Genomic DNA, 18583 nt, shown 5'->3' with positions numbered 1-18583 from the left:
ATTATAAACCACTGTTACCTCAATAAAAAAAAGCAATAGACTATCTAAATAGTCTCATCACCATGAAAAAGGAGAGAATATGGTCAATATTACCTCTTCAAAGAACTCTAGGCTATATAATTTTACGAGCTGGTTAATTTAAAACACTATAAAATATTCCAGGATATATAAAAAGGTAGACATTTTTATGAGTTATTTTACCAAGCTAGGATAGCCCTAAATCTGCCTATGGTAGTATACAAAAACTTGCAGACCAATCTCATTTATAAATAGAATGCAAAATCCTGAAAAATACTGTCTGCATTGGTATATTAAATATATAACAGAACCAAGAATAAATTGCACACAAATTTAGAATTCAATTTATTATATATTACAAAGTGGTATGAGTATAGAAATTCTGAAACAATTTTGTTGTAGTTTAGAGTTGAGCAAATGAGTAAATATACTGTGAGAGAAAAGAGACACAAATATTGACTGGAGGAAGACAAGGAAGAAGCCTGTGGAGTTGGATGGGAATTAAAGGTATATAATATTTATAAATCATATGTACATCACCTTTATCAAAGAACGTGCTTTGTTCTGGGATTGGGGGAATTGGTAACATGCGCCTGGCTGGATTTCAGAGTTGCTGTGGACCACGACTGCTATGTGCTTCCCATTTTCCCCTGTTTGAGTGCAAGTGTCTACAGTGGTTACTTAGTCCCTGTGCCATCACTGAATGTTGAGAATGGGGGAAACATAACTTGTCTTTCAGCTCACAAACCTCTGGTTCTAGAGCAGATGCACCTGAGAAGCTGCACCCAAGGAACCACACCCAAGGAAACTTATTGATCTGAACCTGATTTAGACTATGAGGTCCTGGGCTTTGCTCCAATGCTGCAATGAGTGAGGCTTCTTGGGTAGGGGGTGAGTGTCCTTTGCATGTGCCAAGGACGTGAATTGTTGTGGCCAGAGGGTGGACTACGGTAGGGTATTTCTGAAGACGGTGGCAACATTTCTTCCCGAGCAACATTGTCCTTTGAAATAACAATTTGCCACTCATCCCATCAAGAGGTACAATCTATTTTCCCTCCTTTTGAATCTGATCCTTGGACCGATAGTGGTGTGGCAGAAATGACATGGTACCAGCACGAATGGGCTTAGTCAGTACCATGCAGAGCAAAGAAAAGGTGCCCTCACCGAGCACTGCCTGAATTCCTGACCCACAGAATAGTGAGCAATAAAATGGCCATTCTTTTAAGCCACTAAATATTGGGGTCATTTGTTACACAGCAATAAATAGCTAAAACACTACCAAAGAGGACTGGGGTCATTTCAAAACAATTCAGGAGCAAACTTCAAGAGATGCTCACTCACTGAAGATGGGCAATTTGAGCAGCAATAAAGATATTAACTACAATGGTGTGAAGCATATTAAATACATTTAAATCCATGAGTTCAAGATATTTTAGAGAAAAAAATAAATAAAACCTCCCTGGTCACTTTCAGAGGCTATTAGGGAACCAACTCATTATTTGAACACTGTTAAATAAAGAATCCAGCATTTATCTTGCCTTTCCTGTACAAATTGTATTTCAAGATAACCAAATATTGTTGAAGGGAAGCTCTTTGCAGAAGAATTCTGACTAATAAGTATAAAAGGCATAAAAGAATCTGAATATCATTTTGTAACCCCTAATAAAATAAGGGATTTAGGCAATGAGCAGCAATGGCTGCTAAGATCATTAGGTGAAAGGATGATGTATAATAGATGGGTCAGGCTGATAACACCTGAACCTGCTGGCTGATCTTAACATCACAAAGAAATGTACAGCCCCATCTGGGAAATCTGTTTGCCAAAAAACCAAGCCAAAACAACCCCGCCCCCATAAAACTGGATCTTTACAAAAAATGCCAGAGAGAGAAACATGGCACTAAGGGGATGCAGAAAAGTCCAGAATATGAAAACTTTCATAGGACAAAGGCCCCAGGTTCTCCAATGAATAGACAGCAAGGAAAAAAATGCAGGAGTGGGGGGAAACTTATACAGATTAAAAGAGATTTAAGACACAGATTAGCCAAATGCAGTGTGTTGGACTTGTTTTGATCCCGATTCAAACAAATCAACTGTAAAAAGATTTATGAAATCACGAATATGAATGTTCTAAATGTTATTTCTATTTGCACTTGCAATGTTTTATATATATTTTTAGTATTACTTTTTTGCTTTTCAATATATACATATTTTGTAAGAATTTTTAAATGTAAAACATCATAAGCAGAAAATAAAATTATCCACAATCCACCCCCCCAAAAAGAAAGATTTATGAGAAATGGGGAGAATGTGAACTACGATGGGATAGTCAATGGTATGAAGGAAGTATTCAGTTTTTTTTTAGATGTGAGATATAATTTTTTAGATGTAAAAAGAAACAATAAAAGGAGGTAGAAGCTGTGATGATGCTGTGAAGGGCCTGGGTTTGAGTCAAGAGGGCAGCCAATAACATCCCTGACTCATTGGCAGCCTAAGGATGGCCAGGTCACATCATCTGGATCCTGAAGTCGCGGATCCTCAGTCCTTCCAGAACAGGGTCAAGGAGAAGCCTGGAAACCATTCTCATTGGCTTCACGAAAAATAAGCACCTCTTTGAGATCCTTTTCAAATTCTGCCTCTAAATCCAGTCCTACCTGACCAAAGTTGGAAGCCTGGAAGAGAAAAAAGCAAACAAACCCATGTCTAAGGACAAAGGATTAGGACCATCAAATCACTGATATGTTTTGGGAGCCCCGCCCTCCCTTTCCCGAAATGCTGTGCTTCCCCAGCACTCAGGCAGGATGGCTGGGAGATGCTCCTGCTACAGTATTGAAAAGGATGAGACTCTGCCTGGTTGTTAACTTGGACCTGACAGGTGTTCCTGACTGAAGAGCTGATTTTAATCACTGCAAAGCCTGAGCTTGGTACAAAATAGGTCAAGAAAAAGCGCTTCTTGAAAGCCTACTCTTTGAAGGAAGGATGACCTTCCTGTTCTGCAAGGCTAAGACTGTGCCATTGAGGGGCAACTTGAGTAGACTCTTTCTCTCTACAACTCCACGCATGGACCTCAGCTTAAAATTTGTGGCTCATGAACATGCCAACATGTGGCATGGAGGTAGGGAGGGAGGCTGGGTGGTGATGAAAATCATCCTTAGATACTTCCCAAGAAATATCTGTACAAGTAAGAGTGCAAATCAGGATAAACTTAAGAAATAAAAGTTAAGAATATCTTGGATTGCAAGATAGCTCAACTAGTTGTCTCTCTCTACTAATGAAGGATGAGGCCAGCACCACCTGAGGGCAATTCCGTGTGTTTGAGTCCACTGGGAAACTTAGATGTGACAAAATCCAAGCTTGAGCATCCTGGAAGTTTAATTTATTTCATTGTGTTTAATGAATTCATTTATTTCTGTATTTCTGAGGCATGAAGAACAATAGAAGCAGGAACTGCCCTTCCTTCCAGTTGGAACAAGGAGGCAGGACGAAATTGACTGATCTCAGTGGGAAGAGCCACCTGTCTGGGAACTGAGGATGGATTTTTTTTCAGGCACCATTTACAAGGATCCTTCCTGTCCTGCTTGTTGTTCTTTCTGACATCCTCCTCTCCGCCCCTGGAATGCAGAGGCAGTTTTCTTCTGTAATCCTTGTCTCTTTTCCCTGCCTCTCCAGGAAGAGACGGGGTACAATTCTTGCAAAGTTCTGCTGTCCCAGAAATTAGGGGAAAGTAGAAAGGACGTGAAAAGGGAGCAGGAAATGCCCTTTACCTTGTAAAATGTTTTATGGTTGCGAAAGATCAGGCGCATGTCCCGTACAAACCATGCCGCTGTGTACACTTTCTCAGTCAGCCTTTCCTTAACCAGGTCCAACCACATGGCTTCCTTAAAGGGCTCACCATAAGCTCGAATCTAGGGACAAAGACACCAACGGGGTGATGTTAGCAGCCATGACGACTGGAATGGATCCAACTGAAATACAATACAAGCCTTTATTTCCACGGTAATAATGATAATAACACTTGACATCTATATGCTGGGCTTTATTCTAAGCACTGCCCCTATGTTAACATATAATCTCCACAACAACCCTATGAGATAGGGACTATAATTATTCTCATTTTATAGATGGAGAGGTTAAGCAACCTACCCAAGATTTCACAGCTAAAAAGTGGTAGAGCTGGGACTAGAATCCACAGTTTGGCTTCTGAATCTGTGCTCTAAACCCTGTGCTATCTGTACAGAAGACATTCGCACCTAAGAGAAGGTGAAACTGAGACCTATGGGAGGTGAAGCAACTCGCCCAGTGTCCCAGAGCTAGCATGTGGTGGGGTGGAGTTTGAACCAGGTGGTCCCACTCCAGAGTCTGCAGCTAAACCTTCTGCTCTCTGTAGACAGTAGCACCCACAGGACCCATACTCCAAATTTCTAGAATGAGTTTTACACAAGAGAGATGCCCGGAGGATGAGAATCATCAAATATGACTTACGTTATGTGGAGTCTCTGCAAAAAAGGAGCTTTGTGGATGACAGTAGGCCTTCAAGAGGAGGAACTCACATTTCTGTAAAATGTGAATAGGACTTTAAAGTGAAATGCAGCTTGGAGAAAGTGAAGCCAGGCCTGCGCCCAGACATGCACAAACAGGAGCAGCCAAACACAGCCAGCCTTCCAACTGCGTTTGCCAAAGAGCTATGGAGTGGGTTGAATTCTGTTTGGACTCGATGTTGGACACTGAATCACCATCCTCTGAAGACACCAAAGGTTCCCTGTTTGATTCTCACATGTGAGGGGAAAGGAGAAGGCTTGGGGTTCACACCCAACTCACCAACTGCTCCTCAGGCTGCATCTGCCCTGCCAGGACCTCAGATTCCCTGTGACAGTGCTGGCTTCCTGAAGACTCCTTCATCCTGCAGAAGGTGCAACTCCACAGGCTCCTGAGAGGTTGGGCATAAGTGAGCAAGGGCAAGGCCCCTGGAAACAGCCACCATTCCTACAGCTGCCACTGTCCTCCTTTGAGGAATGGCCGACGGACACAGCTGGAGGATGAAGGGATACCTGCCAGAGTCTCCAAGCCCCCCATGTGAGGTCTGAACTGATGACCCTCTGCCCATTGAGGGAGTAGCAGGGGATCAGGGGGTGGAGGGTGGTGTCAGGGTGAGTAAGTGGGTTCTCCTTTCCCCGTCTGAGCTTCTGGGAACACAAGGAGCCGTACCCACCATGCCCGACTGTTGGAAGCAGGGCCTTAATCCCTGGGGGGAGGGGTCCCAGGTCTCCATCAGCCCTTTGAGACTGTGGTGAAATGCAAGAAGCAGGCCATGCTTCCTGCCTTTCTTGAATAAGCACAAACACACACAACTGGTGTTTCCTGTCCCCAACCCCCCTTGGACAGTAGTCTGCAAACCTAGGAAAGGACACCTCCCTGGGACAGTGGCAGTGTGGTCCAGATGGCCCAGTTGCAGACTCAGAGACCCACGGCTATCACTGATACCAGAGGGAGCATAGGCTGCCACTGCGTAGGCTGCTCTGGGTCACACCCGCACCCACGATGCTCACGGGTCCTGCTCTTCCTTCCAGAGATGAGCAACCAGAGGCAGAGCCTGGACTGAGTGTGCACACGAGGCCGGGCTGTGTCTCACTAACCTCTCAGCCTCCGCAGGCGGGATGTGACAGTCCTCATGAAAGGCTCTCGGACAAGTGTCACAGCAGAGCAGTGGTCCCCCTCTACAGCACACCTCACATTCCTTGGAGTTTTCCCACTAGAAGGGGAGATAATGTGGGCATTGCTAGGATCAGCGAGACCCACCGGACGCTGACACTGCGGGGCTCTGGGACACGGAGAATGCTGATGGAGGACGAGCCTGCCCTTTCAATTGTGGAAGAGTAAGTGGCAAGAATCGTCAAGCCTTGACCTGAACCACAGATAGCCAGCGCCCGAAGGGACTGGAAGGTATTGAAGCCCTTTCTGCACAAAGTGTGGCCCGAGGACCAGCGGCATCAGCATCATCTGGGAGCTGATTAGAAACACAGACCAACTGAGTGGAAATTTGCATTTTGATAGGATCCCAGGTGGTTTGTAAATACATGAAATTTGAGAAAACCTGGCTTTACGTGACTCTCTCATTTTATAGGCCTGGAAAGATGAAATGCTTTTTTTCTGCAGTCAAAGCAACTTAGTACCTGAGCCAGACTGGCACCCAGGCTGCCTGTGCCTGGGTTCAAAGCTGTTCCATCCGCTGCGCACCATCCCAGGCGAGCATGTGGGCAGACTCAGAGAACAGTCCCTGATGTTATGGCTGACAAACAGGAAGACAGATTCACAAAGACAGAGGGCTGCTTGCTGTGTGACTGGGTCATTTTATGCGCCCAAGAAACCAAATGGGTCTTTCTTGTGGCCTTAAAATGTGATCCAGTAAATTCCACAAACGATTTATGTGAGGGACACAATCTTTACTGCTGGATAAAGACCCACAGGCGGGAGCACGTGGTTCCACTTCGGGCCCCACCAGATGGAGAGGGTGGGGCTCCGCACCCAAAAGGGAGCGTTCTCTCTGCACTAACGGCGGGAGTCAGGAAGAGGCGTCCTTCTGCCTGTGCTCGTCTGCAGCACTACCCCTCCAGATGGACGGTGGGTGGTGAAAAGGAGGGAAACAGACCATCAGGAGCTGGAGAAAGGATCGAAGGGGCTGAGAATCAGTTGCATCTAAGGAGACAAACCCCAGCACTACCCTCCACTGTTCATAACACAAGCATGAGACATAAGGGATGGGTGATGGCATAAGGGATGGAAATATTTTGTACAGTCTCAAAACTAGCCACTCAGCCAGACTAAAAATTCCCCTTGATTTGGGGATGGTGTTCATCTCTGTCGCACCTGGGGAGGCTTCCTGGGCCCCAGGGCTTCATAAGGAGGGTTCTTCCACTCCGAAGTTCAGGGGATCTCTCTGGCTTTCCCATCCTGAACTCGCCTTTCCACCCTGTACTTGCCAAACTGCCCTGCTCTGTCCCTGGGGTTGACAGTCTCTGGCCATTCTTGCCCTCTGACTGGACACTCGGCCTGCTCTTGTCCAGGGTACAGAGGCCAGTGCCCCAGGTAGCCCAGACTAACCCACTCCTCCTGGCTGAGACCCTGGTTGGGTCTAGAGTCCTGAGCCCCCACCCCCATGCTCTAGAGTGGAACAGTTTCCAACACACATGATATGATAGAGAAATGAAAGAGAAAGGACATACCACTTGAAATGATGGAGAAAGAACACACAACTCCACAATCACGTTCTGTAATAAACAGTCTGACTCTGTTTATGTTTGAGTGCTGATAACCTCGAGCCCCATCCATCCCTTCCTCTTCCCCTCTTGCCACATCTGGATAAGCTCATGTGCTCCTTCCTTCTGCCCCAGTGAGAAGTTCAAACCAGACAGGCCCCGACCCAGCAAGGGAATTCTCGCCTTGGCCCCACCCCTAACCATAATAAAACTTTAGGCTACTCCCCCTCTCTGCTCAAGCCATTTCAGACCAGCTTGGGTGCCTGCCCTGCTCTCCTCAGAAAGCCTTAGTATGTGAGTAATAATCTTTTCATACTCTCTTGGCGCACATGTTGCATCATCAGTTTTGATATCTGAACCCAATTTTTGGTGGAGGGCTGATCCCACTTCTCTGTGGGCAACCACAAGACAATGGGTTCAGCAAGCAGAGAGTCAAGGGGGCCACCACCACCAGGCGTCTTTTTTCTCTTGCTTTGGTTTGCTAACTGGCTGTGCCACCTGCTGGCTCAGCCTTGAGTCGTGTTGCTGGCTCAGCCTTGAGTCGTGTTGCTGCCTGCTGGGCCGCAGCTCTGAGGTTGCAGTAATCCACCATGAGGCACCATTGCTTCTTTCCAAGTTTAAGAACAGGCCAAATTAGGTGATTAAGTGGAGAAACAGTAGAGGTAGTCACTCCTGCTCTAAATAGAGCTTGTATAATGAGTTCCAATCCTTGAAGGCCCTGTTTTAATTTATACTGGACTCTATTAACTATTTTAACAGAGGGGAAGGTCCATGGGTTCCTTTTCATAAAGCTGATTGTAAGTGTCAAAAATTTAATTTTGTTTTCATTTATTATACATTGGGCCAGAACATCTATGCCCACTACGGGATATTTTAGGGCAATGGGTGTTATAACCATGTGGAATTTAGGTAAGGGAACAGTTTCTATGGTGAAGGTGAGTTATACCTGTTTGTTCTCTATTTTACGTTTGGTAATTTCCCTAAGAGTATAGAGTGTACTTTGTTTAAATTTAGTGAGATACAGCTATTCACAAAGGAACCCCATGCATTAGGGTCCCTATACCAAATATTACTGAAATTACTGATGCCGTCCACTTAGCAACCGGTAAATACGTTGACGTCACAGATTTGGCTAATATATTCTGGTCAGTGCCCATTTCAACAGCATCTCAGCTGTAGCTTCCTTCACCTGTGCAGGGATACAACACACTTTTACCTGGCTACCGTGGGGTATCTCAACAGCTCTGCCATCACACACAATCTCTGCAGGCGTGGTCTTAGCTGCATCTGACTTTCCCCAAGAGCACAAGGATGACACCACACTAATGACATCCTTCTTATTTGACATACTCATTCAGAAGACCCAATTACAAAAAGGAATGGGCCATCACCCCCACATACAGAACAAGGCCCTACCAGCTCTGCAAATTTCTGGGCCTCATTTGATCCATTGAGGGCTGCTCCGTGCCTAACACTGTCAAGAAACAATTACTGACGCTCTCACTACCCGCAACAACTGCCCAACATCTTTTAGGCCTTTTGAGTTCTGGAGGTGACATACTCCTCATTTACAGGTTTTACTTATGCCCATTTATGCTGTTACTTGCAAATTGGTCCACTTTGAATAGGAACCCATCTAACGAAAGGTTCTAGAATCTGTCCAAAAAAATTGAAAAAAACCCAAAAAGCAAAAACTGTCCTCCTCAGTCCCACACTATACACCATTAGAACAGCAACTGCTGGCTGCATACTGGGCCCTCCTGGAGATGGAGGCTTTCACAGGCCCTGAGCCTGGGATTCTCTGCACCAGCTGCCCATTTGGCCTTGGGTCATGGGAGCAGCACCCCGCAGGGCAGCCACGAAACACGTTTGGAGTATCAGCATCAGGTCTCTTGATGGTACACATATACAGAGCTGGACACCAACGGAGACTGGGTGTACCGCAGAGCAACAGTGACATATTGGATACTGTGGCTGCGGGAAAGGCCTGCATTAGGCCATTTGTAGTCAGACTAAACCTCATTCTCATTATGCCAATGTGGCTCCTGATGGGTGGGACTGAAAGGTGGGGTCAAGTGTGCCCCTAGCTATCATGTGCTGACACATAGCGTTATGAACAAGAAGGAACTATCGTATTGGGGCCATCAATTAATAATCTGGATTTTAAATATCTTTATTGTTTTTTGTTTTCTGGTTACAAAAGTAATAAATGATCATTATGAAAATTCCATCTGTACATAAATTTGTAATATGGAAGGCAAATGTCCCCTGTAATTCCATCCTGGAATAACCAATTCTTTCAGTCATAGACCTACATATTCACATAAACACAATTGGGCTCCTTCCATACATATTACTACCAGTTTAACCCTTCTGAAGCTTTCCTGACCTCAAAACCCTTGAGAGATTTTCCATTGATTGAAGGATGGGTCTATACCTATGAATCCATGCATTTTAAAAAATACCATTCTGTAGATGTATCAGTTTATTTTATAATACTGACGGACATTTCTATTCTTCCTTAATTTTTTTGCTGTTACAAGGAGCATCTCTCTACCTATCAAGGTATTTCAAATCAGCATGGAAAAGATGGTTTATACAATAAATGGCATTGGCATCCAGCCAAGGGTCAGGCCAGCCTCCAGGGTAAGATGGGAGAGGCACCGTTGCTTCTGTTGGAGGTTCCCATCTAACGGGAAGCTCATGCATGGGACTCCCGTCTGGATGACTTATCTAAACTAGTAAAGAAGGCTGAGGAGGAGCATCTGGTGCAGCCAATGGATGACTGCCCTTTTCACCTGGAGGGAGGCTCTGCAGAGACACAGCTCAGTTCAAATACATTATTCCATTCTGGCGCGACTGATAATGAACATGTTGAATTGAGGAATACTTAATGTTCAAGCAAGGATGATCTTCTCGCCCTTTCACATCCTGTTCTTTTCTATTTCATTACCATATTTGCTTTTCAAATCAGAGCCCTCTATGTCTGACACCTTTGGTTTGTAATCATCCAAACACTCAGGTCTTTTTCTAAAACATATGTACATCATCAGTTTTTGTCTTAATCTTTGTTTTAAAGAGTTATATGCTTCTCCATCTCAAACTAACTATGAACATAGTGGCGGCGTGTACATGTACCAGCGTGCTACAGCAGTCGTCATGAAGATGCTATGTCTAAATAGGAAGGTGACTCAGGGCTGCAAAACTTGAGGACTTGAAGGCAAGGCTTTGGACATGGGAAGTCTGCAACATGGTGACTGAGAATGTGGTAGAAATTCACCTGCTATTTACCTCTCTCTTGAGACTTTTTCTTGGAGGACAATGCAAAAGTCTTTTCTGAAAGAGAGAGGGGGTCAACAAATGAGGTTATTCTGGAGGTTCTTCTCTTGTAAATATTGAAGTTCCCACTTCCTAGTGAATATTTGTACCTGGACATCCTAATGGGTCTCAAACCCAAAGGGTCTAAAAGAAAAATTAGCTCCTCCCTCCTCCAATCAGTTTTTCTATTGGACTTCACTTAAAGATAAAATCATTTTTTCTCTGTTACTCAAACCCAAGACCTGTTGGTCCTTCTTTCCTACCCGCTCCTTTTCCTCTCCATTTCCTTCCCATTCTCTCTAGATGAGATCCTTAGAATTTCATCCCAGTGATAATTTTTTGAGTATTATCAAGAGGCTTTGTGTTGGGTTCTGAGATCACAAAGACTAATACTCTTGTTTGTTGCTCTGAAGACAGAATAGTGTGCTATAGAAGTGCAGAAGAGAGACTGATCATGGGCAGAGTGGCTTGGAAATGCTTCACCAAGGGGTCCAGATGGAGCAGAGTCTTGAGGAAGCATTTGTCGGGTAAAGGATGCAGGGAAGCTGTTGCAGGGGTCTATATCTTCACCTAGTTTCCTTCCAGCCCACGCTACCCAATACCACCAGGCTAAGCTTCTTAAATCTTACCAGACCTCAAAACTCTTTGCTTGCACTTACAGCTCTCCACCATCAGCACCAATCTGCATTCCTAACTTTATCACCCACAACTTTTTTCTATGAACGTTTAGCTCTTTCTCAATCACGCTGTTGAATCCTAACGGGAATTTCTTCACACTTCTGTAATTGAAATTCCACTCATCCTTCAAGGAATTAAACCCACCCCCTTTCTGTCCCTTGTCGTCATAATACCTTCAGCAGCTGTTCTAGAGTCATTCCTCTGCAATGCACACTCCTCTTCCAGTTCTTTGAATGTGCCCGTCGTCCTTCATTTTCAAATTCTTTTGGCGTGAACCAAACTCCCTCCTCATTCTGAATGCACTTCTCTGAGGCTCCTGTAAGATAAAGACAGCCCATTCCAGGATTCATTTCTATCCTCTGTGAGGTCATCCCAAACCTCCAAACCCCTAATTGTGGTGTTCCACCTTTCCAGGTCCAGAGAGACTCCTGGTGAGGTGGGAGCAGGAGCAGGGGAATCTGTAGTCCTCCTCTCTCAGATTGAAGGGAGCCCTAAAACCAGCATGAATGGTGAGCAGCTGGGAGAGAATTTTCAATTTAGGTGACACCTACATGTGGCAAGGACATGGTGATCAGTGTCACCAGGTCCATGGACAATTTCCATGGGGGAATGGAGTGGTCAGGCCGCCAGGTGTACCATGACATGGAAAAGTTTGAAAATTCCTTCTTAACAAGGACTTCTTCTTTTTCAGCAGCCTAGCCTGCAGGGTCCATTTCCTGAACAATTACACACAAGGGTATTTTCCTCCCTTCTAGTGAGTCCTTCATCTAGAGGATCCAAAGAGCAGAAGATCAAGGAACGCACCTCGTTTCAGTTTCTCCTTGTATAAAATCCCTTTTGCCTCACCACAGGTCACAGGAAGTTTAGAAGACTGAAAATCCACAGTTTCATCTTTGGGTTTTTCTGAAAGTAGAAGAGTTTAGCATTACTCAGTCTTCATTCTCTCCCCCTCATGAATTCTCCTTTCCATGAATTCTAATAATAATAATAATAACAATATCAATAATAATGTAAATGGCATTGGGGAGCATTCTCTGATTAATTTGCAGGAAGTCTTCCGTTTTGAGTGGCAGATTAGATATATGTACAGAGTGGTCTCTAATAAGCAAACCACCACTACTATCACCACTACATCAAACAAAATATTTTAGTAAAGCAAATAGGGCTTCTTTGGTGAATGTGTTTTAATTCACAAGCAAATTGGCCATCACCTAATGTTCACTTATTCCATCAGCATCCTGCTTATCCCCTTGTGCTGATGGAAGTTGCCTACCCCAAACATTTCTTCGTGTCCATGTAGCTGGAGAAGAGGTCTTCGTCTACAATCTTATTGCCTGATTCAAACCAAGGAGGTGTGTGTGTGTGTGTGTGTGCGTGTGTGTGTGTAAGAAAGGCAGTTAGCATTGAGGGGATAGTGTCAGTTCTCATTGTTTGCTGTCCCTATTCATTTTATTGCTTCCCTGTTTCTTCTTCCATGAATAAAAGAAAACCCCAAAGAGCTCGAGACTAATCTGCACATTGCACATGGAGAGATCCGGCAACTCAGAACCCCTGAGTAAGGATCTGGAATTCTGATTCAGGAGAAGCAGCTGTAAAAGGTTTAAAATAAATATCAGCAATTCCTGCTTTCCCTTCCCCAGCCTCACTGTGGGTGAATTTCATCTAAGACAGACTGCAGGAGCTGTTTCTTGGAGGCGAGGGGAAAGGGCTGTCTATGGTTTATGTTAGTCATAGAGAATGTTACATCTGGACTGATGCTAGGAGAACACCTTGTCCAACTCTTTCCCCTGCCTCAAACACTTGTTGAAAGAGCCAAAGGAAAATGTATGAAAAAGCAAGAGCATCACTGGAAAAAGAACAGAGCAACATCAACGGAGAAGAAGCCATTAGTTACTTTGGAAAGATACGAACCACGTAGAGTCAGACCGAGAAAGGAGAGATCCCTGAGAAGTGAGGGGTGGTTCCTCCAACAGAATCCCAGAGGATGCCCCGCCTTGGGGGAGCAGGAGCTGTAGCGAGACTAGGTAGGAACGAGGGGGTGAGAAGAACTTTGTTCCAACAGCCGGCCAGCGCTCTTGCATGCAGTGGTCGGCTCCACCACTTGTCTCCAGCTCTGCCCACTAAATATGGCCCAGTGGATGAAAACACAGCCTCGGGAGCCAGACTGGGTGGGCTTGTGATCCCAGCTCTGCAATTTATTAGCAAGGTTACATAAGTGTGTCTTATTGTTATCCAAGTTGAGGGGGGGATTTGCCACTGCAGGTTCCTAACTTGGGTGACAAAGCAGAGCCACAGGTAACTTTGGACCATTATTGCAAACCCCGTGGGGGATTAGCACGACAATAAGGACCTTCTATAGTTCTCTGCCTCACAGAACTGTCTTCTCTTATTCCCTATGGTAAGTATGGGGCCAAGGAACACAGGTGTCCCATATGCGCTCACAAGCAGATGTGGGAGCAGGGGTGGCTTTGGCAGCTCTGGGCAGCAAGCCAGGGTGCAGGATCGTGGGCAGAAGCAGCACCCCCTCCATTACCTGGTGCAGGCAGCAACCCGAGTCAGGCAGGACCTTGTGTCCCGAGCATTTCTGACATCACTACCCTGCCCCTAAGAGAGGGAGACAGCTTTCTGATCTGTTCCCCCAAATCCTGCATTTGGCTGAGCCTCACTTGCTCATCTCAGCGAACAGCCCTTTAAAGATGGAACCCTGAGGGAAAGGCCTGCTTGGAGCCCTCCGACATCTATTAGATCATCACATATAAGTATGAACTAACAACCACAAGCCTGCTATGACAAGTGAGCAATTAAAGAACAAAGACATGGCCTGGGGAAAGATCTGGGAGCTCTATGATCTGTACATGAAGGGTCCGCGGGGAGGTGGAGTGGCTGGAGGAAAAGCAAGTCAAGGAATAGTAAAGGCAGCACACACATTGTACCAATATTTTCACAACAACCTGTAAGAAAGGGAAGGCAGTGATGATGATCCCCATTTTATAGATGGGACTCAGGCTCAGATTTGGAGAGAGAATTCCTGGTGGTCACCGCAGTATATGAGGTGGAGCTGGCATTGGAATGCAGACATGCTGGACTCCTGGTCTAGTGCTCTTTCTGTACCATCAGAAATGCCTCAGCAAGATTCCACATCATATGGTTGATAACAGCCCAGAGACATCCTGTGTCAAATTAGAAGTCACAGTGATGGCAAAGGAGACAGAATAAGCCAGTGCTGATGAACAGCTGTCAGCATTTGCCTAGACTCTTGCCTGCTACTAGTGTTTTCTAAAAAGACCGGGGATTTTTTGTTTTGTTTTTTAGTGTAAAGAACAAAGGATTCGGTATTCAAACATCTAGGTTGATTTTTAGCTCATGCAAGTCTTTTATGCTCTAATTGAATCCGTAAAATGAGCTGAATACTTATTTGAGGATTCTATGGCATAATGTAGAACAAAGTGCTTTGCCAACTGTAAAGTGATGTACATTCTTACATTGTTATCAGGGCCTCTGCATATGGCTGCGTGGGTTGTGCACTGAGCAAGGATGCCACCTTTCAGGGGGGACTGGAATTGACGTCAAACATAATCCATTTGTACACGTCTTACAACAACCTTCCAGCAGAGGGCAGCCAAGGGCCTGGTTTCAGGAGTCAGCTCCCACAGATGCAGGGAAAGGGTATTGAGGAAGGGGCACTTTTTCTAGTTCACACGAGTGCATTGTACGGGTCAATGGAGGCCCTGATACTGGTTTTCATACTTGGTGAAGAAGAATGAAGAACGTATCGATTTGACGGTTATTTAAGCACAAACTATGCGAGGCACAGAGGAGCCAGCGCAATGAGCAAGACCAACCCGCTTACTGACCTCACTTGACTTTCACGCAGTGACAGGGTGTCCACAGACAGTTCATTGCAGCTGTGGTAAGTGCCACGGAGGAAAAATACAGGACTCCATGAAGCGCCAGGGAGACCTAGCCCTGCCTGTCGGGGCAGAGAATGCTTTGTCCAAAGTGAGAGTCTGAGGATATGTGGCAAAGGGCGGGAGGAGGATGAAGGGATTCGTTTTGGGGAAGGAGTGAGTGTGCGTGCGTGTGTGTGTGTGAGTGTGTGTGTGTAGACACACTGAGGAGTCCCTGAGCAGGAAGCGAGGGGAAGCATTCAGAGTCAAAGTGACATATGCCTTGAGAAATCAGGCTAATGGGGGCCCTTGGGGTGTGGGTAGGGATTGGAAAATAGATGTGGCTTGTGTGCTGCTTCTAGACCTGGGTGCTGGGTACATGAGGGTCTTCCTTTGCGTTAATTCCTCAAGCAGTTCACTTACGGTATGTGCCTCTCGGGGCCACTGTCCTCCTCTCCCTCCTTCTCCTTTTTCCCCTCCTCCTCTTCTTGCATTCACTTTTCTTCTGCTTTTTAAACTTATTTCCTCAGCATTGTCTTTTGTCACTCTCTCCTCCCTCTTTAGGCACCAGGCACAGTGTCCTTTTTTTCCCCATTAATTTATTATTGAAGTCTAATAGATGCTACTCCAGGTGGGGTCTACAGACGGGTGCCATCTACAAGCCTGTTTGTTGCAGGTCTGCAAAAATAAGGAGCTTGTTGAAAGAAGTCAGACCGAGAAAGCCAAATACTGTATGATTTCCCTCGTATGTGGAAGAAAAAACAACAACAACAACCAAACAAACACATAGATAAGGAGAACAGATTGGTAGTTACTAGACGGGAAGAGGGTGCAGGGAGGGCAAAAAGGGTAAAGGGACACATGTGTTTGGTGATGGATGGAAACTAGACTTTTGGTGGGGAACAGGATGCAGTCTATACAGAAGTAGAAACATGATGCACACCTGAAATTCCTACAATGTTACCTCAATAAAAAAATGAATAAAGCTGCTATAAACACTCAAAAAAATAAGGAGCTTGTAAATCAACTGTGACACTGAGCGTACTATTTTCATAGCAAGACAGCCCAGTGGAGACAGTAGTGCACTGATTTCTATTCTGGTCAAGCTCCTGTCTCATCGCAGGCTGGCGTGTTGAGTAGCATTGGTGTAACACATTTAGAGAAAAATGTATGTGCATTCTTCACTTTATGTTTGTCAAACATAGAAAAGTCTTGTTATTTCTAGAGTTGGTGAAGATGCAGGGAAAAGGGAATCCATCCTAAACGTTTGACAGTGGTCGCATAAGATTAGTACCATAGAGCCTAGGTGTGTAGTAGGCTATGCCATCCAGGTTTGTGTAAGTTCACTTTATGATGTTCACACAACAACGCAATTGCCTAACAACACATTTCTCAGAACGAATCCTTGTCGTTAAGCTACACATGAATGTAATTACTCCTCTCCTTTCTTGTATGTATCTTTTTTTCTCCCCCAGACTCAACAATACTCTTTGCTGTTTCTCTTTTTCCCCCTCAACTCCTCTTTTGGCAATTAATTACAGGTGTGTCAGTGAGGGCAGGGCTTTTGTCTATTTTGCTCACTGTTGAGTCCCCAGGACCTAGGACACGTGCCTGGCACACACCTTCACCCAATTCATCTTTGTTGAATGAATATATAACAGGCAGTAGATTTTTGAAAATATTAGAATCATGATTTTCCTCCTCATAAATGGTAATGCCCCAGAGTTCCCTCATTATGAAGTTGGTAATTTTCAGGGGAAGGGCAGTTACTGGCCAGAACCAAGAAGTCACTGCTCAGTTGAGACTATTTTGGATTCATTACACAAAATTTTGAAACACAGAACTTGTTGGGAGCAAAAGCGGATTTCTAAGTTCCAAAAATTACCTTTATATGCCAACAAGAAAAGCTTGGAGATATGAAAGTCCAGTTTTCCTAGGAGCCATTGGTAGAGAAAACTCAGCCTATGACAGAGTAAGTTTCCTCCAGCCTAGGGAGGCAATGGGGCTGGGAATTGAGAAGAAGAGACAAGGGGAGGAGAAGGGCACACAAGGTTGTCTGAGTCCCCTCCCAGGTCAACCCCCAGGATTGAGGGATGCTAGAAACAAGCAGGAAAATTGGGGGTGTCCAAAGCAGTGACGCTCATGTCATGCTGCATCTTTGGGAGCTGAGAGGAGATGCCCTCCCAGGGTGCCCCAGACCCATAAGGGCAGGAATCCAAGAGAATCTCCACCAACTGGCATACCTAGAACTACAGAAAAAGGGAAGGAGAAAGGTGAAGGGAGAGGGAAGAGGGAAAGAATGCAGAGCAGAAGGAAGGAAGTGTGATGAGGACAAAGGGAAACAAAACAGAAGAGCCAGAAAGATGCAGCTTCATAAATTTTTCTTTGCTGCAGATAACACAACTTTCGTGCATGGAGTAGATACATGATAAACAGGCATGAGCTGATGGAGGTGGTTTTGAATGGTCAGTGACTCCAGATCTAACTCCAGTGCGGGCCCAGGAGTCTGAATCCTGCCTGCCCGTTCAGGTTTGCTTTGTCTGCTCGTCCTGGCTCTAAACTTGCACTGGACACCGTCCTAATCTGAAAATTGACTGATGCCTCCTGCCCACCCCCACCTCCATCCCTTCCCAGTGATGAGAGAAAAGATGCCTGTTTGAACCAACATGGCATCTGGGTCCCCCTTCTCTCGTGAGGAGGAGCCCTTTGATGGGGTGGCCTGGGGGCAGGGGTGGGGCTGCCGGGATCCAGTGATACCTGGGTGGCCGTGTGGCTGGGGAGGAGGCCACGCTGGTTGGCCAAGTGATGACCCAGATGAACACCAAGGCAGTAAGGACCTCATGCTTCTTACTTACCTCTTGGGAGGCTTTTCTTCTGTCTTTTTTTTGAACTTGACCAGTTACATTTTTTCCTCTTCTTTTCTAAAACAGAAAAAGAAAAAGTCATCTCTATGGCTATAAATATTGATCTACCTACTTGAGACGTCCATACCTCTAAGTAATTTTTTTTCTGTCTTTTCATCACTTTTGGAGGCAAGAAAACCATGACCTATCTGGAAAAAGTACTCCATTTTACTTGGAAATGAAGAAGGACTGAATAAAGAAGTAACAGAGATACACTAAATTATTAACATTTAAAATACGCTATTTTTCCAAATTAATAACCAATGTTTTCAAGACTAGAAGAAAATTTAGAGGAGGATTGTTTTAAGCCACAGATAGAAAAGATTTTTTTAGCCAAAACTCAAGGCCAGAAATCATAAAGGTAAATATTAAAAGATGTGAGTGTTTAAAAAATTATAATGTTTACGCTTTGAAAAACATCCTCATAATAGTAAAACAAAAGGAAAAAATTTCAATATGTAATGTTAGAAGGTTAATATCTTTAATAGATAAAGCAAAAGATGATTAGTACTCTAGGAAAGTGGGCAA

At 44.9% G+C, this 18583-nt stretch overlaps 1 protein-coding gene across 6 annotated transcripts in view; it reads right to left on the bottom strand.

Moving 5' to 3' along the window:
• Nucleotides 1–339: 339 nt before the first annotated feature.
• Nucleotides 340–18583, bottom strand: part of SP110 (SP110 nuclear body protein) — a 48417-nt gene continuing 30173 nt past the window's right edge. For 3 of the 6 annotated variants that reach the window (XM_087424720.1, XM_087424721.1, XM_087424723.1), the window contains 9 exons: nucleotides 18008–18073; nucleotides 12070–12168; nucleotides 11439–11581; nucleotides 10561–10605; nucleotides 5650–5765; nucleotides 4835–4943; nucleotides 4499–4570; nucleotides 3781–3921; nucleotides 340–2688 (listed from right to left, as the gene is read on the bottom strand). In XM_087424720.1, coding sequence (XP_087280846.1) covers nucleotides 2575–2688; nucleotides 3781–3921; nucleotides 4499–4570; nucleotides 4835–4943; nucleotides 5650–5765; nucleotides 10561–10605; nucleotides 11439–11581; nucleotides 12070–12168; nucleotides 18008–18073 — 905 coding nt within the window. In that variant the 3' untranslated portion in view covers nucleotides 340–2574. Of the gene's footprint in view, nucleotides 2689–3434; nucleotides 3628–3780; nucleotides 3922–4498; nucleotides 4571–4834; nucleotides 4944–5649; nucleotides 5766–6192; nucleotides 6672–10549; nucleotides 10606–11438; nucleotides 11582–12069; nucleotides 12169–18007; nucleotides 18074–18583 lie in introns of those variants that run through there. The other 3 variants (XM_087424722.1, XM_087424724.1, XM_087424725.1) reach the window with 3 other exon arrangements.

The sequence above is a fragment of the Ceratotherium simum genome, chromosome 37, assembly GCF_057802395.1.
Source record: "Ceratotherium simum simum isolate JZ-2026a chromosome 37, ASM5780239v1, whole genome shotgun sequence".
Classification (NCBI taxonomy): domain Eukaryota; kingdom Metazoa; phylum Chordata; class Mammalia; order Perissodactyla; family Rhinocerotidae; genus Ceratotherium; species Ceratotherium simum.
Note: the sequence above shows the minus strand (reverse complement) of the source record. Positions and strands in the feature narration are given on the sequence as shown.